General features: G+C 54.9%; 5 protein-coding genes across 5 annotated transcripts; 4 read left to right on the forward strand and 1 right to left on the reverse strand.

The window, feature by feature from the left end:
• Nucleotides 1-4,410: 4,410 nt before the first annotated feature.
• On the forward strand, nt 4,411-6,133 carry EsH8_V_000668 (uncharacterized protein; the record flags this gene model as incomplete). The annotated part of the gene is made up of 3 exons (XM_083273184.1): nt 4,411-4,899; nt 4,998-5,738; nt 5,816-6,133. 3 exons carry the CDS (start codon nt 4,411-4,413, stop codon nt 6,131-6,133), a joined length of 1,548 nt encoding a protein of 515 aa, XP_083125899.1.
• A 666-nt stretch (nt 6,134-6,799) lies between these two features.
• On the forward strand, nt 6,800-10,672 carry EsH8_V_000669 (uncharacterized protein; the record flags this gene model as incomplete). Its single annotated transcript, XM_083273185.1, has 1 exon — nt 6,800-10,672. The coding sequence occupies one exon, from the start codon at nt 6,800-6,802 to the stop codon at nt 10,670-10,672; it is 3,873 nt and encodes a 1,290-aa protein (XP_083125900.1).
• A 2,385-nt stretch (nt 10,673-13,057) lies between these two features.
• On the forward strand, nt 13,058-15,323 carry EsH8_V_000670 (uncharacterized protein; the record flags this gene model as incomplete). Its single annotated transcript, XM_083273186.1, has 5 exons — nt 13,058-13,493; nt 13,560-14,525; nt 14,585-14,646; nt 14,709-14,847; nt 14,923-15,323. 5 exons carry the CDS (start codon nt 13,058-13,060, stop codon nt 15,321-15,323), a joined length of 2,004 nt encoding a protein of 667 aa, XP_083125901.1.
• Nucleotides 15,324-17,997: 2,674 nt separating this feature from the next.
• On the reverse strand, nt 17,998-19,770 carry EsH8_V_000671 (GMC family oxidoreductase; the record flags this gene model as incomplete). The annotated part of the gene is made up of 2 exons (XM_083273187.1): nt 17,998-19,406; nt 19,527-19,770. The coding sequence occupies 2 exons, from the start codon at nt 19,768-19,770 to the stop codon at nt 17,998-18,000; spliced, it is 1,653 nt and encodes a 550-aa protein (XP_083125902.1).
• Nucleotides 19,771-22,574: 2,804 nt separating this feature from the next.
• On the forward strand, nt 22,575-24,077 carry EsH8_V_000672 (aldehyde dehydrogenase domain-containing protein; the record flags this gene model as incomplete). The annotated part of the gene is made up of 1 exon (XM_083273188.1): nt 22,575-24,077. One exon carries the CDS (start codon nt 22,575-22,577, stop codon nt 24,075-24,077), a length of 1,503 nt encoding a protein of 500 aa, XP_083125903.1.
• Between the last annotated feature and the right edge of the window lie 297 nt (nt 24,078-24,374).

A 24,374-nucleotide genomic window follows, 5' to 3' on the forward strand; every position in this document is an offset into this window, starting at 1 on the left:
AGCCCGTATAAGGACTTGCGTCCCTATATAAGCTTACAGGATAAAAACCCAGCTTCCTCTAATCTACCTTTAATCTATATGTTTACCTAATATAGAAATCTAGTCCGTCTTTACCCGGGGAGATAAGATGTCTTTAGTGTATTAATTACGTCTTCAGGAGTCTTCCTGAGGTTGTATAGGCTTCTTTACGGTCTCCCGTCGCCGGCTTACCTCAGCTGCTGTTAATCAGGAGGAGGGCCCCTCCTACCTCCTACCCGTCGCCAGCCTTATACGCCTTCCTATAGCGAAATAAGTAGGGATCCGCCCCTACGTGACGGCGCTCCCGCTGCTACACGCTATAGCAATAAAAATCCCCTTTCTACCGCCTAACCTCTAATTTCTTTCCTTCTTAATCCAACCTAAAATCAGGTAAGTAAAGCGCCCTCCTAAAGCCTCCTAAGCGGAGCCTTATAAGCCCTCCCGTAATCGCTAACCATGCTAAGAATGGCATGTGAAAAATCCAAGAAGAAGACTTCAGCCGCGCCTGCAGTCGAGCCTAAAGGCTCTCCAGACCTCAAGAGGGCTCCTCTCACCTTGTATCTCTACTACATCTACCAGATCCTCAAGAACGGCCTTGGATCTCGTGTCACCTGCGTTACTACGCGTAAGTTTAAGCTCTCGTAAGCCCTCGTAAGCCCTTGTGTTGTAGCTAATTTCCCGAATAGAGACTTCATCTGTCCGTCGCATCAAGCGTTGTGACTACTGCATCAGCCAGTCGTGCAATTGCAATTGGATGTTATGAAAGTCACAATGGCTTGTGGCAGTAAGATATAATGGTTATCGGCTATAAAGGCTTACAAAAGAGAGAGAAACATTCCCTTAGCTGGTTATATATCCGCAAAATCTGCTTTAACTATAAGGTGTATATCCTCTACGTTTAAGGTCACCTCACTAGCAGTAGATCGTTATAGTAAAGATGTCGCTAGTTCGTCGATCTAGTCTTGATGGGTTATAGTTTAAGTTGAAACGCCAGTTTCTATATTACCGGGCTTCTGGCACAAAGAGGCCGAGGTGCAATCTTGATCAGTTACAATAGGAAATCCATCCACTGATCATGATGTATTGATGATGATCGCGAAATCACGTGAAATCAAAACTTATCTCTGACTTGCCAGACATATCACATAAAGCCTGGGACACACTCTTCTTGTTAATATATTGTTCGTAATCAAGACCTTCTCATAAACCATCACCAATTTCATGGACATACTCATCACCATATATGCTATTCGGAAGGTTATAGGCACCAGAAGTAATGCCAGCAGCATATGGTGTGTATTTAGGTCTATTCTATACCTATATGCCACTTCTGGAAGTAGTCGACTGCTCGATTCTTTGACATGAGTTGATTCATGTCGATGAAGTTCTGCTGAAATGTTTGGTTGAGCGTCGGATTTCCAGGAGAATTAGGCACATCGGAGAGATCTGTGCGTGATAAGCCCTGGGGTGGTGCTGCCTGAGATGACGAGCCTGTTGCGTATCGGTGAGCTGCAGACGGCTCTGTGGAATCAAACCCAATGGTATTTTGAGTCAGAAATCCTGCCCGTCTTTTGACCAGGTCTCTGAAGGGGGAAGAAAGGGGCCGTCTTTGATCGCGTCCAGACAGCTTTTGTCTGAAGCTGCCCAGTAAATTCGCTCGTCGACGTTCTTCGCCCGCTGTGTTGTCTTTAGAGATGGTCGGGTGAATCGACAAAGTAGACTTTTTATTGGACAGAGTATGGGGTTCCAGAAGGTGGAATTTCCCTGATACACCCAATTTAGTAGTCAAGGGATGATGACTGCTCATGGCAACTGGTACAGGTGTATGTTGGAGTAGGTCCTCGAGGCCTGGTAGCTCTTTTTCATTCTCATACATCTTCCGCATGATCTTTTCAATGTCATATGGTTTACCCATGTTGGCCCGTCTTTTCTGGATTTTTTTATTTTTGTCCATGTTGAAGACAGTGTTTGATAGCGGGTGCTGGCAAGCGAAGCTAGTAGCAGTGAACGTATCGGTCGCTTGATAGCCCTGCTTGGTAGTCGTGGTACCTGCCTAGCGACTCGTGGCGTATGCAGGCTTCGATTGATTTTCTAGGTGGGATTCGGCGTGCAACTGAACCGTCGAGTATATCTGAGTTGCGTCTGATGCCCTCTTGTAGACTTTATGTGGTTGAAAGATGGCAAGGAGACCGGTGTTTGGGAATTTATAATAAGAGGTCGCGAGGGTCTAATAAATTTGGTCCCCGGACTGGCCTCCACCGATCTTACTTGTCGATTAAAACGATCTGATCTGATATGTTTCATGCCCAATACCTCGATATCGTTAGGTTCTTCCTTACTCTAGATTCACGTGTCTCACAGGCCTTAGTTATAGGTCGAAGACTCCTTTCCACTGCGACCAGTATTAACTTTGCGTATTCAAAGATTCCTGTGGTGTGTTTGTTGATATGTGTTCGTAAACAAGAGAACTATAACCGGCGTCGTATTCATGCAATATATACCGGATAGCTGCGCGATATGCCTTTGTCGGGAGAGCACAGCTTAAAGAGCGGGATTGGTGAGAGGCAACAAGTAAAAGGCTCGCGAAATAGTCGAGGCAGCGTTGTAAGGCAACGACTGTTACTGAGACTAGTATCTTGCAGCCTGAATTCAGAAATATTTCGAAGCTTGCTTTCGCGAGGCTGTGAGCCGAATGCCTAGCGGTCAGCGGATAAATGCCGGGCCTCAGCATTGCATTTTATCAGCCGCAGAATACCGACCGCGTGTCCCGCTATGAAGCCTATTTCGTACATAATGATCAATAAAACCTTCAGCTGAGAAAAGGTACTCTCTTTTGTGCATATTGCTGAACAGTATGCATAGTCTGCAACACCGACATCCCAACATTTACCATTGCCAATTCAAGAACGAATGCTTTGCATCAATTCGCCTCATCAACCAACCCGAACTTTAGGTCCTCTACAACCATTTCAACCTCCTCGGTATCGACTCCGAATTCCGGCACCAGTCTCGGACTATCGACATCTCCAAGCAGCGGTACAGGCAGCGGACTGCCCTCATCGACCGCTTCCAGCTTAGTCTCGACCGATTTTGTCCCTGTCTCGTTCCCCACAACATCGAGATCTTCCACCGCAACATCCAACCCGGTTACCACCACCACCAACGTTGCCACGCCCGTTTTCTCTTCTGTCTTAGCTGATATGCCAGTGTTTCTTGCGGTCCTGGTTTCGGTTCTTTCGGCGGCTTAACGACATCATTACGGGGGCTTTGCGACGCCGGAACAGAACATTGACAGCCTGGGCAACGTGATGCTGTAATCAGAACCTGGTGGCAACAAGAGGTCATATCAATACACACACTTGCTGTTGAATCTTATTGTTACTGAAGTCTTATCGAAGTTTCAAGATTGAACTGCTTTGCTCGTGGTTGTTCTACCCCAATAAAATAATTGATTGTGTTGGTATCACAGGATACCCGTACAGGTGGTAAATCGAACGAAGAGCAAAACTGGTACTGTATTCTGTAGATGTGTGTAGAAGGAAGAAAAGAGAGGCAGCCAGCGGAAGCAGCAGATGTGAAGATATCGCCGTTGGCGGCCCGGAGGTCGAATCTCCGGGCCCGACTGCTGCCGCTTCCCGCGGGCTGACCGCCTGCCCGTATTCTGGCTGGGTAATCCAACAGATTGTCTGAGCTACGGAGATCGCTATGAATGCTATTCCACATGCCGGGACGTGCTTGGTTGGCTGTTTATATCTGCCTTGGAATGAACAATCCAGCTGCCCTTTGAAAATCAATACCTATGAGATAGATCTCTTCTTTTGTGTGGATTGATTCAGTCCTTGATCGCCCGGGGTACAAAGGTGCATGGGATGCGGAGATGATGCGGAGATTATGAACTCGCAAGTTGCTGTTTTGAGAAAGAGAAATTTTCACCGACAAGAAACCATCGAAAATGCTTAGTGCTATTCTTTATAAGCAGGGCCTTGAGCCACAAAACGGAGTCTCTTACTTGTCGTATGGGGTGGTTGCCAAGGCTCAACGTTCCAAACGACTGATGCCAAGGCTTGATATGGGTACGACCATGGCTGCCAAGAGCCATACGCGAAGGTCTGGTAGGATACAAAAGGCACACTAGAGAGCTCTAATGGGGTGAGACATTTTATCTGATCTTGGTACTGGCGAATTGGATGGATCTGATAAGATGCAATGCCAGCGAAAAGCCGTGGCACTGATGCGGCTTTTTGTCCGAGATCCCATTGAGATAGGGATGCGGCTCACTGCCTCGGTCTTTATATTGCTCAGCCGCTGGGCATCCGAGAACACGACTTGAACCACCTCAGTTTATCAAAATCTGGAAGAGATTTTGTCACTCGGCCAGCCGCTTCGCCCACGATGCACGACCCTTCAAAGTCGCCAGTCCTTGTCACGGACTCCGAAAAGGCAGCGGAGAACGATATACATGTCACCTCACCGGCCGACCTTCCCCTTGACACCGAAGACGAGACGCTGCAAAGAATACCCTGGTCGTACAAATGGATCGCCCTCCTCTGTGTCGTCTCCCTTCCCATCGGGCACACCTGGACGGGGTCGGCGCTGGGCCCGCTCAAGAACACGCTGCGTAACGAGCTCGGCATCAACAACGCGCAGTTCGGCGTCATCAGCAGTGCCGATGCCTTCGTCAACACCGTGTTTCCCATCATTGGCGGCTTGATACTCGATTGGTGGGGCCCGAACGTCGTAACCGTGTGCTGCACCTGTGTCATCCTCGTCGGGTCTGTGGTTGCAGCGGCGGGCGTGCAGGTCGGGCTGTGGAGGGTACTGGTTTCTGGACATGTGCTTATGGGATTTGGGATTGCGGTGCTTGATTCCGCAACACAAAAGGTACGTCCACCTATCGTCAGACTTGCCGGACGCAGAGAGCATTCTGGGCGTTGAAACAGGCGCATGTGCGGTACTTTTGACTGACTGACGTTACCAAGTTCTTCTACCACTGGTTCGGGGCATCAGGTCTTGCCTTTGCCTTCGGTCTCGAAAGCGCCATTGCCAACACTGTCAGCCTTGTTTCAGGGATGGTGGCCATCCCCATTCGCAATGGAACGGGCTGGTATGGCTGGACGTTCTGGATCCCCGTCGTCTTCTGCGGCTTTTCCTTGGCCGTGAATATCGCCTACGTCGCCTTCGAACGCCTCGCCGTCCCATCACGGTTTAGGCTGACATCAGGCCGAGCCCGCGCCATCGCCGAGCAGCAGCACCTCTCTGAGCGGCGCAAGTTTTCTTGGAACGTGCTCTTCAACCTACCCTGGGCCTACCTCATGCTGCCCGCGACGCAGCTTCTTCAGAGCGGCGCCGCTGGTGGCTTCAGCACAAGCTCGGCTGACATCATCTTTATGAAGGATTACACAGAAGAGGTGGCCGGATACATGTCCACGGCACAAAAGATCCTGCCCATTGTCCTTAGTCCCGTTGTTGGGCTTGCCATCGACAAATATGGACACCGCTTTCACTACGTCGCGACGGCCCCTATATTATGGATCATTGCCTGCTCGATGCTGGGATTCACCGACGTTCACCCGCTCGGAGCGCTTGTTTTCTCTAGTCTGGCAGGCGTGATCAACTCCATGCCGTTGCAGATTTGCATCCCGCTGCTGGTGGCCGACCAGGCCAAGATCGGGACGGCCTTTGGAGTATGGAGGGCTTTCAACAATTCTGGTTCGACTATTGTGAGTGGGAATCCGCAAGACCCGAACCTTTTGCACCTGCTGCGTACTAGGTATGCGTACTAATTTTGTGATTGTAGATGGATGTTGTCTTTGGCGCGCTCCAGGACGACACAGAGGGCAACGGCTACTCAAAGGTGCTAACCGTAGCGATTGCGATCAAGGCCTGGGCGTTTATTCTAGGATTGTCATACATATTCATCGACTACCGTTTCCTCGGGAAGGGAATGACTATGACAAGAAATCAAAGACAGGCCAGGGAGGCACAGATTGAGGACAGACAAGCGGATCCATTGACGAGACGGACGTCGAAGAAATGGTTCACTACCCTAACGTTCGGGTTGCTGATCGCGATTATTGCCAGTGCATGGGCGGTTTTCCTGAGATATTTGATCTGATGGGAGAAACAAGACGCCGTGTTATTTCCGTCAAATTTACAACGTCGCGATTAGCGCAAGTCGCCCATATGGCTCTTGCTGAGACAACATCTTGATGCCTTGTTGATTTTGGACAACTAAACCACCCTGTAACGGTAGTACTGGCGACAGGCCAACCATTTGTAAACATTTGTGGGTTGGCGACTTTCTCTGACTCAGACTCGCTTCAGCATCCACCAACTCTTAGTCGCACATGTCCTGAATGACTTAGCCGTTAACACAAACATAACTATAGTTTCCGTCTCCATGTAAAAAATGGGTAGAGCGTCTCCAACCATATAAATTGATATGCAGATGCCTGCGTCGGACGTTGGACCGGATACAGTAGCCTTGGTGGTATCGATGTAACTTGCTCGCTTACTTGCTTACTTACCTTGCTGCTTACTTTGATCCTTCAACCAGTTAGGCCTGTCAATTCAACAATACCTAGTCCTTGTACAGGCAGCTGCTTACCCCTGCGGTTTAACTTCGGCTTGAAATGATCATTAATGACTTTGTTAATACGAGATATAAGAGGAGTCAAGGGGAGCATTAAAGGCACAGCAATTGACTCACGACCTCAGCCCAACAGCGCGATCATACGAACCCAGAGCCAGCTCAGTCACACGAACTCAACACCAGCCCGCCATGTCACGTAATTTGGTAGCAGTACCGCTGGACGACAGCACTGGGATTGCAGAAGCACTGCGCCAAGGAGACTGTGCCACCAGTCGCAGGCGGGCAATTGCCTCGTTCGGCAAGGCGCTGCGACGCGGCGATACTTTCCAACCCACGTGGGATGCAGTCGGCGGGGCCGCCGAGCTCGCCCGGTTGATGGCAGAGTTCAGCGTGCGAGATGTGCGTGCGATATGCCGGCGGCTGGGGCGCACGGCATCGGCGGAGAAAGCAAGGCCCGAGAGGCGCGCGGCGCTCAGCGAGCTGGTGCGGCTCCTCTACGACGGTCAACTAGACGACCGGCCCCTGAGGGTGTTTTATCAGATCATCGTGCCGGCGTGTACCCTTGATGTGGTGCAGGAGTGGGAGCGCGATCGAAACGTCGAATGGACCTCTTCGCAGCATAGGGCCCTGTCCCGTGGCCACCGAGAGCGGCAAGAAAAGAGGTTTTTGGGAGAGGTTTTCTCTCCCGACGCCAACAGTTTAAAATTCAAGACGGAGAAAGGCATTTTCAACGGCAATTTGCCGTTTTGCGAGGAGATTCTGTTGACACTTGTCGCCAAAGAAGGCGAGATCCGAGTCCCCCCAGACTTCATGGACGAGTTTGCCATGCCGCTGCTTATGCGCCTCCTTTCGAAGGACTTTGACAACGAAACCCGTGACAAGTTTCTGAATTACGTGGTTCAATGTCTCCGTAAGCATAAAAGTCATCTAGCGGATCAGCTGCACACCGGGAAATCTGGATTGATTCAGTACGTCGTCAAGCGATGGGACGGGGCGCCGCCAGACAGAAAGCAGCAGATGAAAGTACGGTTGGAACAGTTGCTGGAGCTTCTGCCGACAAAAAACAGGCCGCTCAACTTGGCCTCGATCCATCAACTCATCCGCGTGCCCCGAAGCCTTAATTCGGAGGCGGGGTATGAGCTCCTCCAGCTGATCTTCCGACATGTTGAGGGGTACGGTATCTCCTTCGAGGACGATTCAGTTTCGGGTATCGCTCAGCTAAGGAACTTGCCCGTGGAGAATGACCGATGGCCGGCGAAGCTCTTCTTCTCCATTGACGTTGAGAACGCACGCAAACTGCTTGAGAAATTAGCCCAGGCATATCCGAGGGGCGATTTTCTTTCCATTGAGTCTGATTCAAGTGCGAGATCGGTATTGCAACAGACGAGGGGCCTGTATGAATTTGGCCGTGGAGACGTTGAGATCGTCAGGTGTCTTCTCGCTCGGAGGTCCAAGACCGGGGCTGAAGACCTGGCCTGGCTCGACCGCGCTCGTGTGGTTGTGGAGGAGAGGAGGAAGAAAGCACAGCAGGCAAGCGAATCCAAGGACCGCGCCTTTTGGGCCAAGTCGGCACTGAGCCTATCCATCGCTAGCGGGGATTACGAGATATTTGGAGACACTGTTTTGTGGTCACGACGATTCAACAAAGACTGGCCGACATTTAAGGAGCTGTACAGCGCAGACACAATGGGGACGGAAGAAGCAGAGGACCTCCTCTGCGCCTTACCCCAGCGCTATACCCCAGCGGCTGCAGCAACCACAACTGCTTTGGTACAGAGGAACATCGAGCTTGCAAACCGCATTCTGATTAATCTCATTGAGATCACAGTCACGACAGTCCAAGAGCCTGGGTTTGAGCACTTCGAATGGCACAGCCTGCTCCGCCTCCCGATGGCCATAACCGACCGGCGGATTAAAAACGCGGACCCCTTCGACTTTATGGTGAAGTCATCTTTCCCAGAAGACCGTGCTTTTGAGATCACGGGTGCTCTGTGGAAACCCATGGTGGACGTACTTATCGAGGTGGAAGCACTCCTGGCCGACCCCATGGTCAGAGCGCTACTCAAAATCTGGTCGAATGTCGAAGTTTCTGGCACCTACATCTTGAGGAGGCTTCCAAAATCATCTGCCCAGATACTAGCAGAGCTAACCGGATTTCTTATAGAGCGGATGAGAGCGCGACTCGGGCCTGAGAGGCTGAGGTTGCAGATGGGAACCATTGTTGGGATCGTGCTGCGCTTTGCTGACGGCCCGCAGCCATGGCTAGCCTGCCCGTTCATTCGTGATCTGGTTATGGATGGGGATACCAACAGTTTGTGGCACCGGAAGCTTATCAACTCGCGGTACATTTCCACTCTTCCTCCCAAATTGGCGAGGGAGTTTGTGCGTACACTGGCCGGTGCTATGAGGGATAAGCTGCGGGAGCAGAATTCGCGACCTGTAGGCGATAATGAGGGCAAGGCTCAAGTGTCGGCAATCAAGGTCGTCACTATCAAGGCAATGGCCCGTGTTCTACAGAACAACCGCCTCATGGACGCCTTCTCGTCTTGCGACATTCTTACCTCCCTACTCGCGGAGGCGCGGCACGTGGATGCCAAGATTGCCATCGTCAGCAGCCTGATCAGCACATTGGAGATTCCATTCTACCCCCCAGAGCTGCGAGCTCGCATACTAGACGCGCTTGGGTCATACGTTGTGCCCGTTGTCGCCCAGCTCAGCGAGCGCCGGCCTTTCACTGAAGCCGACTGGGCCATCGCCACAGACAGAGAGGAGGTCCTGCTCCCCGACGTAAGCGAGGATACGCCGCTCATGAAGAAGCTGGTTGCGCAGGCGCGTAACTCGAAGCTCAATCCTGACGACAAAGTACGGATTTCACAGCTTATCGTGAGCGCGCTGGAGCAATCGGCAGTCAACAACAGCCGCTGGATGAACCTCTTCCTCGCGAAGAACAATTTCACGCTTGAAGCCGAAGAACGCCTCCCCGTGGGCCCTGTAAATACCGACATGCTTGTTTCGTTTTTCGACGACTGGACGGGTTACATGCCGGCCTCGCTCTTCAGGATGATGTGTGATATCGTCATCTGCAACATCAACCCGTCACCAGGTATAGCACGCGTCACAGAGGCTGTCAAAGCGAACCAAGACCTCGCCAACTCCAACGCGGGCAAGCACTGGCTCAAACAGTTCGATACTTCTGACTACGACGTGCTTGGCCTCGGGCTCCGGCATGCTGCATTCGCGTTGCAGCGCCCTGCGAAGAAGATGAACTCGAAATCGGAGAATGCAGAAAGGATTACGATTCCTATGATGCAGGATTTCATGCTCTCGGCCGCGGAGCAGTTCGCCTCGATGGGGGATGTTCGCATGCTTAACATTCTGCTCTCCCGATTGTGCGAAAACCGGTTTAACGGGAGCGAGAATTGGAAGAGTTGGCGAGCCAATTGTATTCCGGTGGCAAAAGAAATCATCGCGATGTTCGAGGCCATCCGCTCGGACAAGAAGGATCGCGGGGCGGCTGCTACGGACCGGACTCGAACGCCGCAGGCTCTGCCCAACATGTTCCGACTAAGCGTCACAGTGCTTCCCATCCCTTATTCCTCAACCGGGCAGGCTAGGTCGGCAGAAGATGACGATGATTTTATCTCGGAGTTGTCAGGGCTTATAGAGCAGCTTGCGGACCGCCGGGGACCGTACCACCGGGACTTTGCGTACCTGAAGAAAGAGCTCCTAGAAGCTTGCGGGAAACCCGATTTGGTGGTGTACGCGCTCAAGTTGGGACAGACACAGAACATCATCTCGGCCCAAGAGCCAACATTGTCGGACTATCTGCGGCTGGAGCTTGCCGGTGATTTATTGATCGGTGTTGGGGAACCAATAGCGGGGCTCGCAAACGATGCGCAGGAGATGTTGCGCAGCTGGAAGCATAGCCAGATTGAGGGCATAATGGCAATTGGGGTTTCGGTTGAACAAGAGCTGGAGGACAACGAGGGAATGAGACTGATGGAGTATGAAGAGAGGAAAATGCGGGAGTATGAAGATGGGAGTCTGAGCGGTTATGATTAGGACGATGCGCGGGGAGGGCGATACAATTGAGTTGAAGGTTGCGGAGATTTGCAGTAATAGATACACCCAACCCAGATTCTCAAACGATTGACCGTTTTGGCATTAATGGGTAGTCAATCAGCAGGCTTGGCAAGGTGATCTGTGGTTTACCTTAAAATTTTGAAACTCATGTAAGATATGTTTTGATACGCTCCTTCAGATGCCATTTTTCTTGGCAGCCATGTTCTTTTGTTTAAATTTCCAGACACCTGGAATTCATCTTGAACTAACGTGAGTGTGTATGCCTCCCGGAATCTCCGGATCTTCTTCCCGACTCGCCCAGCTGCGCTCATCCGCACCCAGTAGGAGAAAAGACAGGCGTCACGCTGGCTACGATGATTCCGAAGAACGTATCATTCGAGACCAACCAGACTTCGTGAGCGTAAAGAAGAGTCTGTACCTCGGGTAGTGAGGCTTAAAAATTAGTGACAAGGACATTATTCAAAGTCATGGATTGTCGTACTATGCCCCGAACATGTCGATGGTGCAAGTGAGCAGAAATGAGGTTACTGAGCACGATGCCACGAATCAGGGGATTGCATGCGCCAAGATGCACTGCCCAGTGTCTAAAGGATGTCGGGGTCGTAACCACTAACAATATCAAGGCTAGAGGCCGTTCGAATCGGGAATTCCCCTCGTCTGTTCAGCTGGCCTCAGGTCGGGGAAGCAGAATATCTGCAAATCGTTTAATTTAGAGTCAGGAGTTCTACGTTCGGTACGATCTCGGAAACAGGGGTATAGTCCGGCCGAGCACACACACTCCGGGTACTTCGCCCCGACAATTTCTTTTCTGCCTACTTCTTATTTGTTTGTGTGGTATTATTGAGCAGCATTCGACTCAATGGGCCTTGGCACGCATTGCCTCCAAGGTGGGACTGATGCTGAGATCTTGCCTTATGCGATCATACTGCATAATAAAATACCTGCTCAAGGCTTGGGGCAGGGCCAGGTACAAGGGCCAACTGCCTCGATTAAACACGTCAAACCGAATCGGGAATCGTTGAAACGAACGTTATTAATTTGGAACGAGACGACCCCATTCCCTTTCCCTTTCTGATTTGGCCCGAAGATCATCCAGCCGCTTTCCTCTAACGAGCTGGCTGATCAGCGCTGGGAAAAGTGAGATCGGATGTGCTTTTCGCGCGAATGAGCAAAACAGCTCGGGCCACTGCGATTAGCAAGCGGCAGCTCAGCCGTTTCACCTAGAGGGCTAGAAGTATTGCTGCGTCTTCAAGAACTCTGCGGTTTGGTATTTTGCAGTATTTCTTCGCTGCTTAGCCAAATAATCAAGAATTGCCTGCACATCCACGGTTACGTGTTCTTACAGACAAATACAAAACATATCGATTCGCACCAAGAGTCTGAAGTTACAACAAGATATCGCAAGACCTACAGCCAGAATTACAAGCGAACTCGAGCTGAGAAGAGGTTCAGATAAATTGTCTCCAGTCCCGGTGTCACGCAGAAAAGATGGGATGACAGGTCTATTTGCGACCATGTGATCGACTTTTGCAAGGCAGCCCGCACTAAGCATCAATGGACAAAGTTGCCCACGATTTCCTCCCCTTTTTTGGAACCACTTTCCCGCCAGATCGAAGACCAAGGGCTTGGGTGCACCTCTAAAGAGGAAACAGGTCCACTGTACTAAGTATATGCTTGCTTATGCCCCCTGTCTGGGAGGCTTGGATTGGGGAGGTGGATACTGTCGGACTCTGCGTTGCCCAACGGGCAATGGCTCTAGACCGCTCCGACCAGGTAGGTGATTGGGGGCTGCAGTCACGTAAAAAGAAAAAAAGAAAAAAAAAGAAAAAAAGGAGCAAACCTGACAGCTCCCCTGAAACGGTCATCGATGCGCCCACAAAATGGCATGTAATTTCCGTGCAGCGGAGCCAGGACACTTACATCGGACGTCACATCGTTGCAAATAAAGTTAGTCTCCCTCTATCTGCGAGATGGCCTCCTCAGGTCGGTTAGTCGCGCGGTTCGTGCTATAGCCCAATTGAGCTTATTGAAACATCACGGCTGCTGTACGCCAAGAAGCGTGAGAACGACACGAGGAGTTCGTACTTGGCCTGGGCCAAATTAAGGTCAAGCGCATGCCATGGGTTCGCCTCCTTTTGGAAGCCTACAGAATGGCATGCTCGGATTCTGCCGCAGAGGGCCGGGTAGAAAACATATGACGCTCCCAGCAAGCAACCATATCCTGAGTCTTCTGTTTCTTCTGGTTTGCTGTAGCTCTTCTTGATCCTTCGTCAAGACCTTCCGTTCTTTATCCCCCTTTTCACTCGTTAGGTCTTCGGACCCCTGTCCTTCTTTTTTTATTTCTCTAAACTCTCAGTTGCAACAATGCTTGCCTCTTCCATTCTTCTGCTGTCGTCCCTGGTGGCCGGCGCATTCGGCGCGGCTCGGACCTCGCCCCCCTCCGGCGCTCTCGTTGTCGCCAAGTCCGGCGGCAAGTACACCTCGATCCAGAAAGCCGTCGACGCCGCAAAGTCGGGCAGCGTCATCTTCATCCAGCCGGGCACCTACAACGAGCAGGTCCTGATCCCGGCCTCCGTCGGTGCCCTCACCATCTACGGCTACACCGCCAACGACCAGGACTACTCCAAGAACCAGGTCACCATCACCAACAGCCTCGGCGCCGACAAGGCCGGCAGCAACGACGCCTCGGGCACGCTCCGCGCCAAGAACGACAACCTCAAGGTCTACAACATCAACATCGTCAACTCGCGCGGCAAGGGCGTCCAGGCCATCGCCCTGAGCGCCTACGGAAACCAGCAGGGTCAGCCACTGTCTCGGCGGCGTTCCGGGGTTACGTTCTTTGTTTTGCTAATCTAGATTCCTACAGGCTATTACGGCATCCAGGCCAAGGGCTACCAGGACACCGTCCTCTCCAACCAGGGCAAGCACTACTTCCACGGCTCCTACATCGAGGGCGCCACCGACTTCATCTTCGGCCAGAAGGCCATCGCCTGGTTCGAGGCCTGCACGCTCGCCATCAGCGGCAAGGGCTACATCACCGCCAGCGGCCGCGACGCCGAGAGCAACCCGTCCTGGTACGTCATCAACAAGTCCACCGTCAAGGCCCTCTCGGGCGTCGGCGACGGCCAGACCTACCTCGGCCGCCCCTGGCGCACCTTTGCCCGCGTCGTCTTCCAGAACACCAACCTCGGCTCCGTCGTCAACGCCGCCGGCTGGGTCAAGTGGGGGACCAACCCGACCGGCAACGTCGTGTACCGCGAGTACGCCAACACCGGAAAGGGCGCCAGCGGCACCCGCGCCAGCTTCTCCAAGAAGCTGAGCGCCGCCGTCAAGATCGGCGACGTCCTCGGCTCCACCTCCTGGATCGACTCCAAGTACACGTCCGGCACCAGCGCCGCCAGCGTCAGCTCGAACTCGGCCGCCGTGTCCCAGCCCGCCGCCGTCGCCGCCGCCGCCGCGCCCAAGGTCACGCCCACCACCCTGCAGACCGTCACCAAGGCCGCCGCCACGCCTGCTGTCCAGGCCGCCGCCGCCGCCGACGACTGCAGCGGCACCGCCGACGGCTTCGCGTCCTTGAACGGCGGCACGACCGGCGGCAAGGGCGGCACGGTCGTCGTCGTCAAGACCCAGGCCGACCTCGAGAAGTACGCCGGCGCCTCTGGCAAGCACGTCATCAAGGTCTCGGGCAAGATCACCATCACCCCCAAGGGCAAGGAGGTCAAGGTCACTTCCGACAAGACCATTGTCGGCATTGGCGCCACTGCCGAGATCGACCAGGGCGGCTTCAACGTGCAGAACCAGCGCAACATCATCTTCCGCAACATCAAGATCGGTAAGTCCCATCAATGGGTGGCTTCTCGGTAGTCATGTGGACTGACGTGAACCTTGCAGGCAACACCTACGTCGAGGGCGATGAGGAGGGCAAGACCCAGGACTGGGATGGCATTCAGATGGTAGGTCTCACGTTCTCGGTGGAACCAAGACCTATCAGACCATGGACTGACCGGGCTTACAGGATAACTGCACCAACATCTGGATCGACCACGTCCACCTCGAGAAGGGCGGTGACGGCCTCATCGACAGCCGCAAGGACACCACCTTCCTGACCGTCTCCTGGACCATCCTGCGCAACCACAACAAGGCCTTCGGCATTGGTAAGCCAGCCCCGCACCGACCTCCCCCAAACTCCAGGACCTGAACTGCCGCCGCTAACACGCGTCCCAATCTAGGCTGGACCGACAACGTCAGCACCCAGATCACCATCCACCACAACTACTTCGACCAGACCAAGCAGCGCAACCCGTCGGTTGACAACGTCAAGAACGCCCACCTGTACAACAACTACCTCGTCGGCCAGACGTCGTACGGCCACTACGCCCGCGGCAAGACCGAGATGCGCATGGAGAACTGCTACTTCGAGAAGGTCAAGAACCCCATCCAGGCCGACGCCACCGCCAAGCTCAGCGCCACAGGCAACGTCTTCAAGGGCACCTCGGGCACCACGGCCAAGAACAGCGGCACCGTCTTCGACCCCAAGAAGTTCTACAGCTACAAGGTCGACGCCGCCAACGACGTGCCCGGCATCGTTGCCAAGGGCGCGGGCCGCCAGGCGAGCATCTGCGCCGCCTAGAGCGCCCTCGGGGGTGCGACGGCCCTCCGGACCGGGCCGAGCCTAGATGATACCCATTGGAAAACCGAGTCGCGAGCCCCGTGGCATCGGATGAGGGAGAGAGGGAGGGGGGTTGGAAATTCCATGTATTTATTACGGTGGCGTGTATTGCCATTGAAACACAGTATATATCCTTGCCAGAGCTGTTCATATTGACTACGGACAATAGAGATTATATTCTCTCACTATCGCAGGCAGCGTCCGACGTGATGAATGTGTGCATGCGAACATACAGAGCTATCCTTTGTAATACTTGAATTTGTCTCGCTCGAAATTGGCGTATGAAACCCGCAGTGAATTATTTCTTTAAGGGTGCGTGCCTCTTTGCGTTTTCCTTGCTTTCTGCCGAGGAGAACTGGCGAAGGACCAATGACTGACGAAAAGAGAGTCTGCGAGTAACGCTCTTAATCTCCCGTATGATGTCAAGGTTGTAACAATGCATGGGATCTTAGTACAAAGTGCAATGCAGCTCACCTAATATTCACTTTCCTCCATTCAAGCTTTCTTTTGTCAGAGTGATACAGTCCCATTCGGGGACTTTCAAAGACGCCAGAGATGCCCAAGAGTGGACTAAAAGGCCCGCGAGACCAACCGCTGTGATCATCAAGTAACTGGGGGTCCGGTACACAAAGTCAAACAGCTCCCTCCAGTCGAGAAACCAAGCTCCTGCTATTTGCGCTTAGTATCATAACAACGACACCCCGTCATAGCTGAGCCGTTGACAACACGAAGATTTGAGACCATAGATCCAAACTCCCAGAGTCCCCTCTGGAGGGCTCCCCGCCCTTCTTGCCCAACCTGTTCCCGCCGCGACCAAGTTGGGAGATTCCTCACTAGTCTTTACATTGCTCTGTTTTTCAGGCCGTGAAACATAGCTCGAGGCATGGGTTGAAGAAAACGCTATATTGCATCCGTTCAATGAAGGCCGAGCGGAGCCGCCAGAGAGAAGAGACGCAGATGCCATTTCCTTGGGACAAGCTACCTACAAACGATAAGAAAACCGGACATGGCGTGTCAGAAACCCAACCTCGATCGAGAATTGTAAACGTTAAATAACACGAACCGCCGGCGAATCAGACTTGTCATCGTAAGCACTCATCATTCTATACACGGCGGAATACCCGGAACAAGCCCCAATATGCCAATGTCCGTTTTATCGAGGGCCAAAGCGGTTTCCGTGCCGTCTTTCTGTTGCACTTGTTCTCTTCGGCCGAGCAAAGGGTCGTATTTTGTGTACGCATACCCGATGTGCCGTTGCAAACCACTGCAAACCCCGATAAGATAGGACAAGAACCGCAATCAACGACCAACGGAAACGCAGCAGCGGAGACAAAGCAATAATAGTAATAAAAATAAAAGGTGGAACAGATCTCGCAGGATTCGCCACCACACGACCTGATCATCGGTCGGGGGGAGCCACCCATCCAACTCGGGCAGGAGGAAGGAGGATTCCAGGTTCACCCCCGGGCCAATCACAAGGTCTGACACGTCCGTACAGAGCAAGTCGGGCGGTCGTTCATGTACCGGTATTCTTATACAACGCGGTTGACCGGCGGCTAATGTAGGCCAAGCCTTGGAGGGGCCATGCACGCGCTTGATATCAAAAGCATCCGTTTTACAGATGCAGAACGTAGAAGAGGGGAAACAGACAAGACAGAAAGAAAGAAAAGGGGAACAGCGATACCTGCCATCGCTCGCCTAGGTCTATCTCACCCTCGCCGCGGCCCGAAAAAGGACCCGGATATAATCACTCGTGGGCCGCCGGACGATGCCCACCTTGCTCGCGGTGGGGGAAGGGAAGGGAGGGCTTCGCGATAACCAGTCCCCAACGGAGCGCAGTCGTGTCCAGGGGAGGAGGAGAGCGCCAGACTACACTGCGCGGGCTGCCGGCAGGCCCGTTATCCCATCTCCTCTTTTGGCGCCTGAGCTCGAATCAAAGACGGCCGCTCGGAACGATGCTGGCGGCGCTAGCACGATATTCTTTTTTGCGGGACGCTAAAACATGATGCCTTAGGGTGGTGGTGGTGGTTCGGGGAATTTTCAATAGCGGGCGACGATCCGACGATGCGACGATGCGAAGAGGGGACGGACGCCTCGGCGTCGTCCCGGATCGAAACACAATCATTGGGTCGCTCTTCTTGTTACCGGGATGGCCCGTAAGCCGCCGCCCTTTTTTTCCTCTCCTCTAAAAAAGTTGTTCAACAGAAATTTTCTTTCCATGCGCGATGGGTGGGAAAATGTGGACTCGTCGGGCGACCTCGGTAGCACAGTCCGACGGAGGTTGAGTTTCTCACGGTGTGGTCCATTTTCATCTTATTTTCATTCCATGGCTTGCTTTGCTTGCGTAGGTACCTGTGGTGCTTTTCAAGAATGGGCGACGTATTACAAGGAGGCGGGGGGAAGAAAAACTGATTTGATCTTGTTCGTGATATCATTGGTATAATGCCTGATAGCTAGCTCCTAACTCTTTATATATATAAAAACAAATCGCAATAGTATGCTTTTTTGGTTGTTCTTCTCACAAGAAAAGAAGAGAATAAAAAAACGACTTTCGCTTTTTAGTCAAGATTCAAATTCCTCATCTCGGTCTCTCTCTCTCTCTCTCTCTCTCTCTCTCTCGCACACAATTTTTTTTTTACAGACGGGCAGTCTCCTGGGCCTCGTCAATGATCATCTCGGCGGCCTTCTCGGCGACACCAAGCACGGTAAGCATGGGGTTGATGGTGGGGATGGTGGGGAAGACGCCGGCGTCGCAGATGCGGACCCGCTTGAGGCCCTTGACGTTGAGGTGCTCGTCGACGACGGCGAGCGGGTCCTTGCGGACGTTGCCCATCTTGGTGGTTCCGCAGGGGTGGTAGACGGTGTGGGCGGCGCGGCGGGCGTAGAGGCTGAGCTCCTCGTCGGACTGGACCTTGGGGCCGGGGGCGACCTCGCGGGCGATCCAGTCCTTGAAGGGGGCCTGCTCGGCGACCTTGCGGGCGGCGCGCATGCCGTAGACGAGGGTGGCGGCGTCGTAGCCCTCCTCGTCGGTGAAGTAGCGGAAGTCGAGGGCCGGCTTGACGCTGGGGTCGGCCGAGGTCAGGAAGAGGCGGCCGCGGGAGCGGGGGCGGGGGATGTTGGGGGTCATGCAGAAGGCGTAGCCGTCCTTGGGCTCGTCGTAGCCGAGGCGGCCCGTGTTGAGGGTGAAGGGGATCTGGTAGCAGTGCATCATGACGTCGGCGATGTCGCCGTCGGGGATGCCGTCGGGGTTGAAGAAGGACTTCTTGGCGCCGGCGTTGGGGGGCTCGCGGCGGAGGAAGATGCCGGCGTCCGAGTCCATGGTGGTCTTGTTGGGGGGCACGGGCTTCTTGAGCTCCCACATGATGATGGACTCGGGGTGGTCCTGGAGGTTCTCGCCGACGCCCGGCAGGTCGTGGATGACGGGGATGCCGAGGTCGTTGAGCTGCTCCTTGGGGCCGATGCCGGACAGCAGCAGCAGGCGCGGGGTGTCGACGGCGCCGGCGGAGAGGATGGTCTCCTTCCTGGCGGTGATGGTGCGCTTGGAGCCGTCCTGGAGGGTCAGGTTGACGCCGGTGACGGTGTCGCCCTTGACGTTGAGCTTGGAGACCCAGGCGTTGGTGAGAACGGTGAGGTTGGGGCGCTTCTCGTCGCCGCGGAGGAAGGGGTGGATGTAGGCGACGGAGGCGCTGGACCGGCGGCCGTCGTCGGGGTTGTAGCTGATGGAGAAGAAGCCGACGCCCGTCTTCAGGGCGCCGTCCTTGGCGATGTGCTTGTTGAAGTTGTGGAGGACGGGGATGTCGAGGGCGGAGCTGCACGAGTTGACCCAGTCGAGGCAGAGCTCGTTCTGGTGGCGGGCGTGGACGGGCTGGACCGTGTTGCGCAGCTTGTCCATGATGCGCATGAAGTCGTGGAAGGTCCAGCCCTTGGCGCCCATGGACTGCCAGATCTTCAGGTCATACTCGAATGGCCTGAAGGAGATGAGGGTGTTGTGTGATGAGCAGCCGCCGAGCACCTTGGCGCGGGAGTGGCGGATGTGAGAGTTGCCTAGACGGGAGTGTGTTAATTTTTTTTTCTTTTCTCTTTTTCTTATGGATCGACGTGCCAGCTTCATTCGAGTGAATGGAGCTGGCGATTGGATGAGAGAGAGAGAGAGGGATAGCTTACCCATGGGCTGTTCGGTGGTGCCGTAGTCGTAGTCGAGCTCGCCGCCGAGAAGGTTCAGCCACTTCCGCAGGTCCAGCACGCGGTCGTCCATGAAGTCACTGGGACCAGCCTCAATCAAGAGGATGCGCTTCTGGGGCAGGGCCTCGGCCAGACGCGAGGCGATAACGCAGCCAGCGGTACCACCGCCGACAATGACATAGTCGTATCTGTCGACGTCGGAGACGGGGAGCTGGGTGGTGGACATTTTGGCGGAGGAGGAGGATAGGTAGATACAAGGGGCGGATAATCAGACAAGAGGAGGGCGCCTGGCCAATGTACAGGAGGAGGGGTAGCTTTCAGTTATACACGAGGAATGTTTGTTGGCGGAGAGGGGAGGGGGTGTGGGAGGTGTGGAGGGGTGCAGCTGAGAAGGGGCGCGGTGAGATTTTGGGGATTTGGGACGACGGGTACACCGAGAAAGAAGAGAGCTTGGAATGTTCTCCGACGTCGATCTAGGCGGACGTTCGGCCGCATTATCAATGGAAGTCGGACCGGAGGGCCAAGGCGACTCCATCCTGGGAGCTTGACCACTCGGCCCTTGAGAAATTAATTTTGTTCGCGCGAAGATGAGCATAGCCGTCATACACCAGACCAGAGCACACACACGCAGGCGCAGGGCGGTGGAGACAGACCCCGCGAAAGTGGGTGGCGGGTCCCTTGAAGGAAAGCGGGTTTCGAGGGCATTGGAACTGACTCGCCGGGTTCAGAGCGGCGCTGCGGCACCCAAGTCCGGAACAGCGCGGGAGGCGACGACGGCGGCCCATTGGGCAATTGGGCGGTTGGTTGCCAACTTTGTGTGGTTTGGATTTTTTTGAATTTTTTATTCTAGTTTTTTTTAAACTTGGATTTTCCTCTCTCGTCCTTCTAGCGCATGCACCTCCATAGTCCTGCAGGCCGGGGAGCTCTGGCCATCCCTGCCATCCCTGCCGGGCCAGTTCGTATGACCGGATTTTCAAAGTTCCAGGTTTCGTGACTGGTTCCCCCCGCCCAACAGAGCTCAAACGCGGGCCAACATTACCAGTATTCTCCAACCCGGGCGGCCAGGAAAAAAAAAGAGAGGCTACCAGCGGAGCACGTCTTCGCCAAAACATCCCTGGCTGAGGGGCCTCGAAATGCCAAGTCCTCCAACGACGCCCACTCTAGTGGAAACTGTCCGACGTCGTTGAAAAGGAATTACGAATAATGGCCAGAGGAGGCTAACTGCCGCAACGCTGCTCGACGGCACAGGCCAATCATGACGACAAGACTCGACTCGACCTGGTTGACCCGGCGAGTGCCTCGATCCGTCTCATGCGCACGGCGAGGAGTTCCCGCCCGCTTTCACCCATCTAATTTCAGTTGCATTTTATTTTTATTTATTTGACCTTATCTTGTCGGCAAGGGCTGGTTCGTGCAGCACACTCACCACCAGGCCCAACAGCAGCATGCCATTGCTCCCCTCTCCCGGAAGGCGGTGATACTACCGCTGCTGCTACCGCTGCTGCTGCTGCTGCTAGGGCTGACTGTCCCCAGCTGATTAACACGTACGATGCAGACCAGGCCGATAGGCTGCATATGCAAGGCTTGCACACGACATTCCCCAAACTGCCATGCGCAGCCCGCCTTGCCCACGCCAAGCCTCGGAGTCTATCCGTTAATAGCAGCCCTGTCAGTGTGTCGCCTGAGGATGGTGGTTTCTGACTCTGTCGCCTGTCGCCTGTCGCGTCTGACCTGTCGCTTCTCGTCGGTGGGTGAGGTGGCAGGACTTGAGTGGCTACGTAGTTACTCGCACCCTTCACTACGCACGGCAAGGCACCAGCCGGGGCATCCGCCAATTCGTTTAGCCCCGGGCGGGCATGCCAAGGCAACCTTGGCCTTGGTCTTTGTCGGCCAGCTTCCAGGTTCCAGCCAGCAAGGCAAGGCACGCGAGCGTGCGTATTGCGACTGCCGTCAACCGACCGACCGCCCTGGTCTGATGCCAAACTCAAAGACTGTGATGGGTGCACATCTGATGAACCCTCCCTCCCCCCCCCTCGCTATCGCCGAAGAGCTAGTACAAGATGGCTGCTGCAAGATACTGCGTGCGCAACGCTGTCGCCGTCCCGACCATGCGATATCTGTGCAATCTGTCCAATCTGGCGTGGGCATTATCTGTTTATCTCGTTCGCCGTATCTATTTCCCGCTTGTGGCTCGCCTACCCGGCTGGGTGGTCTCAACCAACCAAACATTGGCCAATCAAGTGCCGCCCGGGGTCTCTGAATGCCGCGGCTGCGCGGGTGATGGTTCGACTTTGGCGGCCGGACCCGGGACGAATACGGATCTCACGGCGCTGGGATGCAGCCGTCGAATTGTTCTATTGATGCACGGTGCAGATGCAGCTACCATGCAACCAGGGACTAGAAGGAAGAAAAAAAACCAACAGAAAAAAAATAGACACCAAAACGGCTCCAAGACTCTCCAAGACCCTGAAGGCTGAAACTTCTTCGGTGGATGCGGCCTTGCGCCGGCCTCAATCGCCTCACTGGACTGTGCCTGGGCTTTTTAGTGGGGGACTGTTGCATCCAGGTGGAGTACCGTCCAATGACGTATGTTTTATGACATCACACCGCCGCATGAGTGGGCCGACAGGGGGTCTCCCGGCAAATCTGCAACCCCCCGGTGCCAGCCCATTTTGCCCACATTGGTCAGCTGAACTGGAGATAAGGCCCCGGCGCTGCCCTCCGCAACGCAATCCCGATCTCCCTCCGATCTCTGAGAAGTTTTCCCTCTACTCCAAGCCTCCGTCCTCCGTGTCCCCGTCCCCCGATCGACACCATCCCGGCCCTACCTGCTGTTGCACTGTCTCTTGTCTCTGCATCGCACTCATCCACCCCTCCCCTAACTTGAACTACACCCCGTCCCCGAAATCCTTCTCGTTGATCGTGCACCATCTGCCGCCGCATTTTGCTTTCCTTCCACCCCCGTCAGAACCGGCCATCAAATCCATCCAGAAAAAAAAAAAAATACTTTTATTTTAAAATAAAATAAAAATGGCGCCGCAGGAGCAGGACCGTCACACCTTCTATGCGGGGAAGCCGCAGCCGGACACCGAGTCCCCGGGGACCTTCCAGTCCATCGACCCTGCGACGGCAAAGCCCGTCTGCACCATCCACACCTCGTCCCCGGCCTCGGTCAACGCCGCCGTGGACGCCGCAAAGGCCGCGTTCCCGTCGTGGTCCGCCACGCCGCCCATTGAGCGCTCCCGCATCCTGCTGCGCGCCGTCGCCCTGCTGAGGGAGCGCAACGACGAGCTCGCAAAGGTCGAGACCCTCGACACGGGCAAGGCCTACTCCGAGACCCAGTACGTCGACGTCGTCACCGGCGCCGACGTGCTCGAGTACTACGCCAACCTCGTCGCCAGCGGCGGCCTCAACGGCGAGTCCCTCCGCCTGCGGCCCTCGGCCTGGGTCTACACCACCAAGGAGCCCCTCGGCGTCTGCGCCGGCATCGGCGCCTGGAACTACCCCATCCAGATCGCCCTGTGGAAGTCGGCCCCGTGCCTGGCCGCCGGCAACTGCATGGTCTACAAGCCCAGCGAGTTCACCTCGCTCCACGCCGAGTACCTGGCCTCCATCTTCCAGGAGGCCGGCGTGCCCGACGGCGTCTTCAACGTCGTCTACGGCGCCGGCGACGTCGGCGCCAAGCTCACCACCCACCCGGACATCGCAAAGGTCAGCTTCACCGGCCAGGTCAGCACCGGCAAGAAGGTCGCCGGCTCCGCCGCCGGCGGCATGAAGTACGTCACCATGGAGCTGGGCGGCAAGAGCCCCGTCATCGTCCTGCCCGACTGCGACGTCGAGCAGGCCGTCGACGGCGCCATGCTCGCCAACTTTTACAGCTCGGGCCAGGTCTGCACCAACGGCACGCGCGTCTTCGTCCCCCGCGCCCTCAAGGCCCAGTTCGAGAAGCTCGTGCTCGAGAAGATCCAGTACGTCCGCGCCGGCGACCTCTTCGACCCGGCCACCAACTTCGGCCCGCTCAACAGCAAGACCCACCTCGAGAAGGTGCAGGCCTACGTCCGCCGCGGCGCCATGGAGGACAAGGCGACGCTGCTGTGCGGCGGCGCCACGCCGCCCAAGGGCCTGCCCTCGGCCTACCAGTCCGGCTTCTGGATCCAGCCCACCGTCTTCACCGACTGCACCGACGACATGGCCATCGTCCGCGAGGAGATCTTCGGCCCCGTCATGAGCATCCTGACCTACGACACCGTCGACGAGGCCGTCCGCCGCGCCAACGACTCGGACGTCGGCCTGGCCGCCGGCGTCTTCGGCCGCGACGTCGACCAGTGCCACAAGGTCATCGCCCAGCTCGAGGCCGGCATCACGTGGATCAACACGTGGGGCGAGTCGCCCGCCGAGATGGCCGTCGGCGGCTGGAAGTCGAGCGGCGTCGGCGTCGAGAACGGCCGCAAGGGCCTCGAGGCGTGGGTGCGCAACAAGAGCACCCTCGTCGAGATGGGCGGCAGCGTGCCCACGGTGTTCTCCAAGTTGTAAGAAAAAGGAAGGAAGGGAAAAGATTTTTAAAAAAGGCAACAACGACACCAGGTGAAAAGCCGGCTGGTGGGGGAAATATGTACTGATTTAATGTACTGAAGCGGGTTCTACAAAAAAGTTTTTTTTTACTTTTACCACTTGTTGATGGCGGGAGGTAGGGGAAGGGGGTTCCGGAGGATTTAGTTGGTAGCGTTCATATGATATCACGTATTTGATGAATTCCATTGTTTCATTCATCAAAAGAACACCGAAGCGCTTTTTTTTTTTTACACAAACATATTCGCCAGTACCCTTTGG

The sequence above is a fragment of the Colletotrichum jinshuiense genome, chromosome 5, assembly GCF_051148585.1.
Source record: "Colletotrichum jinshuiense chromosome 5, complete sequence".
Taxonomy (NCBI): domain Eukaryota; kingdom Fungi; phylum Ascomycota; class Sordariomycetes; order Glomerellales; family Glomerellaceae; genus Colletotrichum; species Colletotrichum jinshuiense.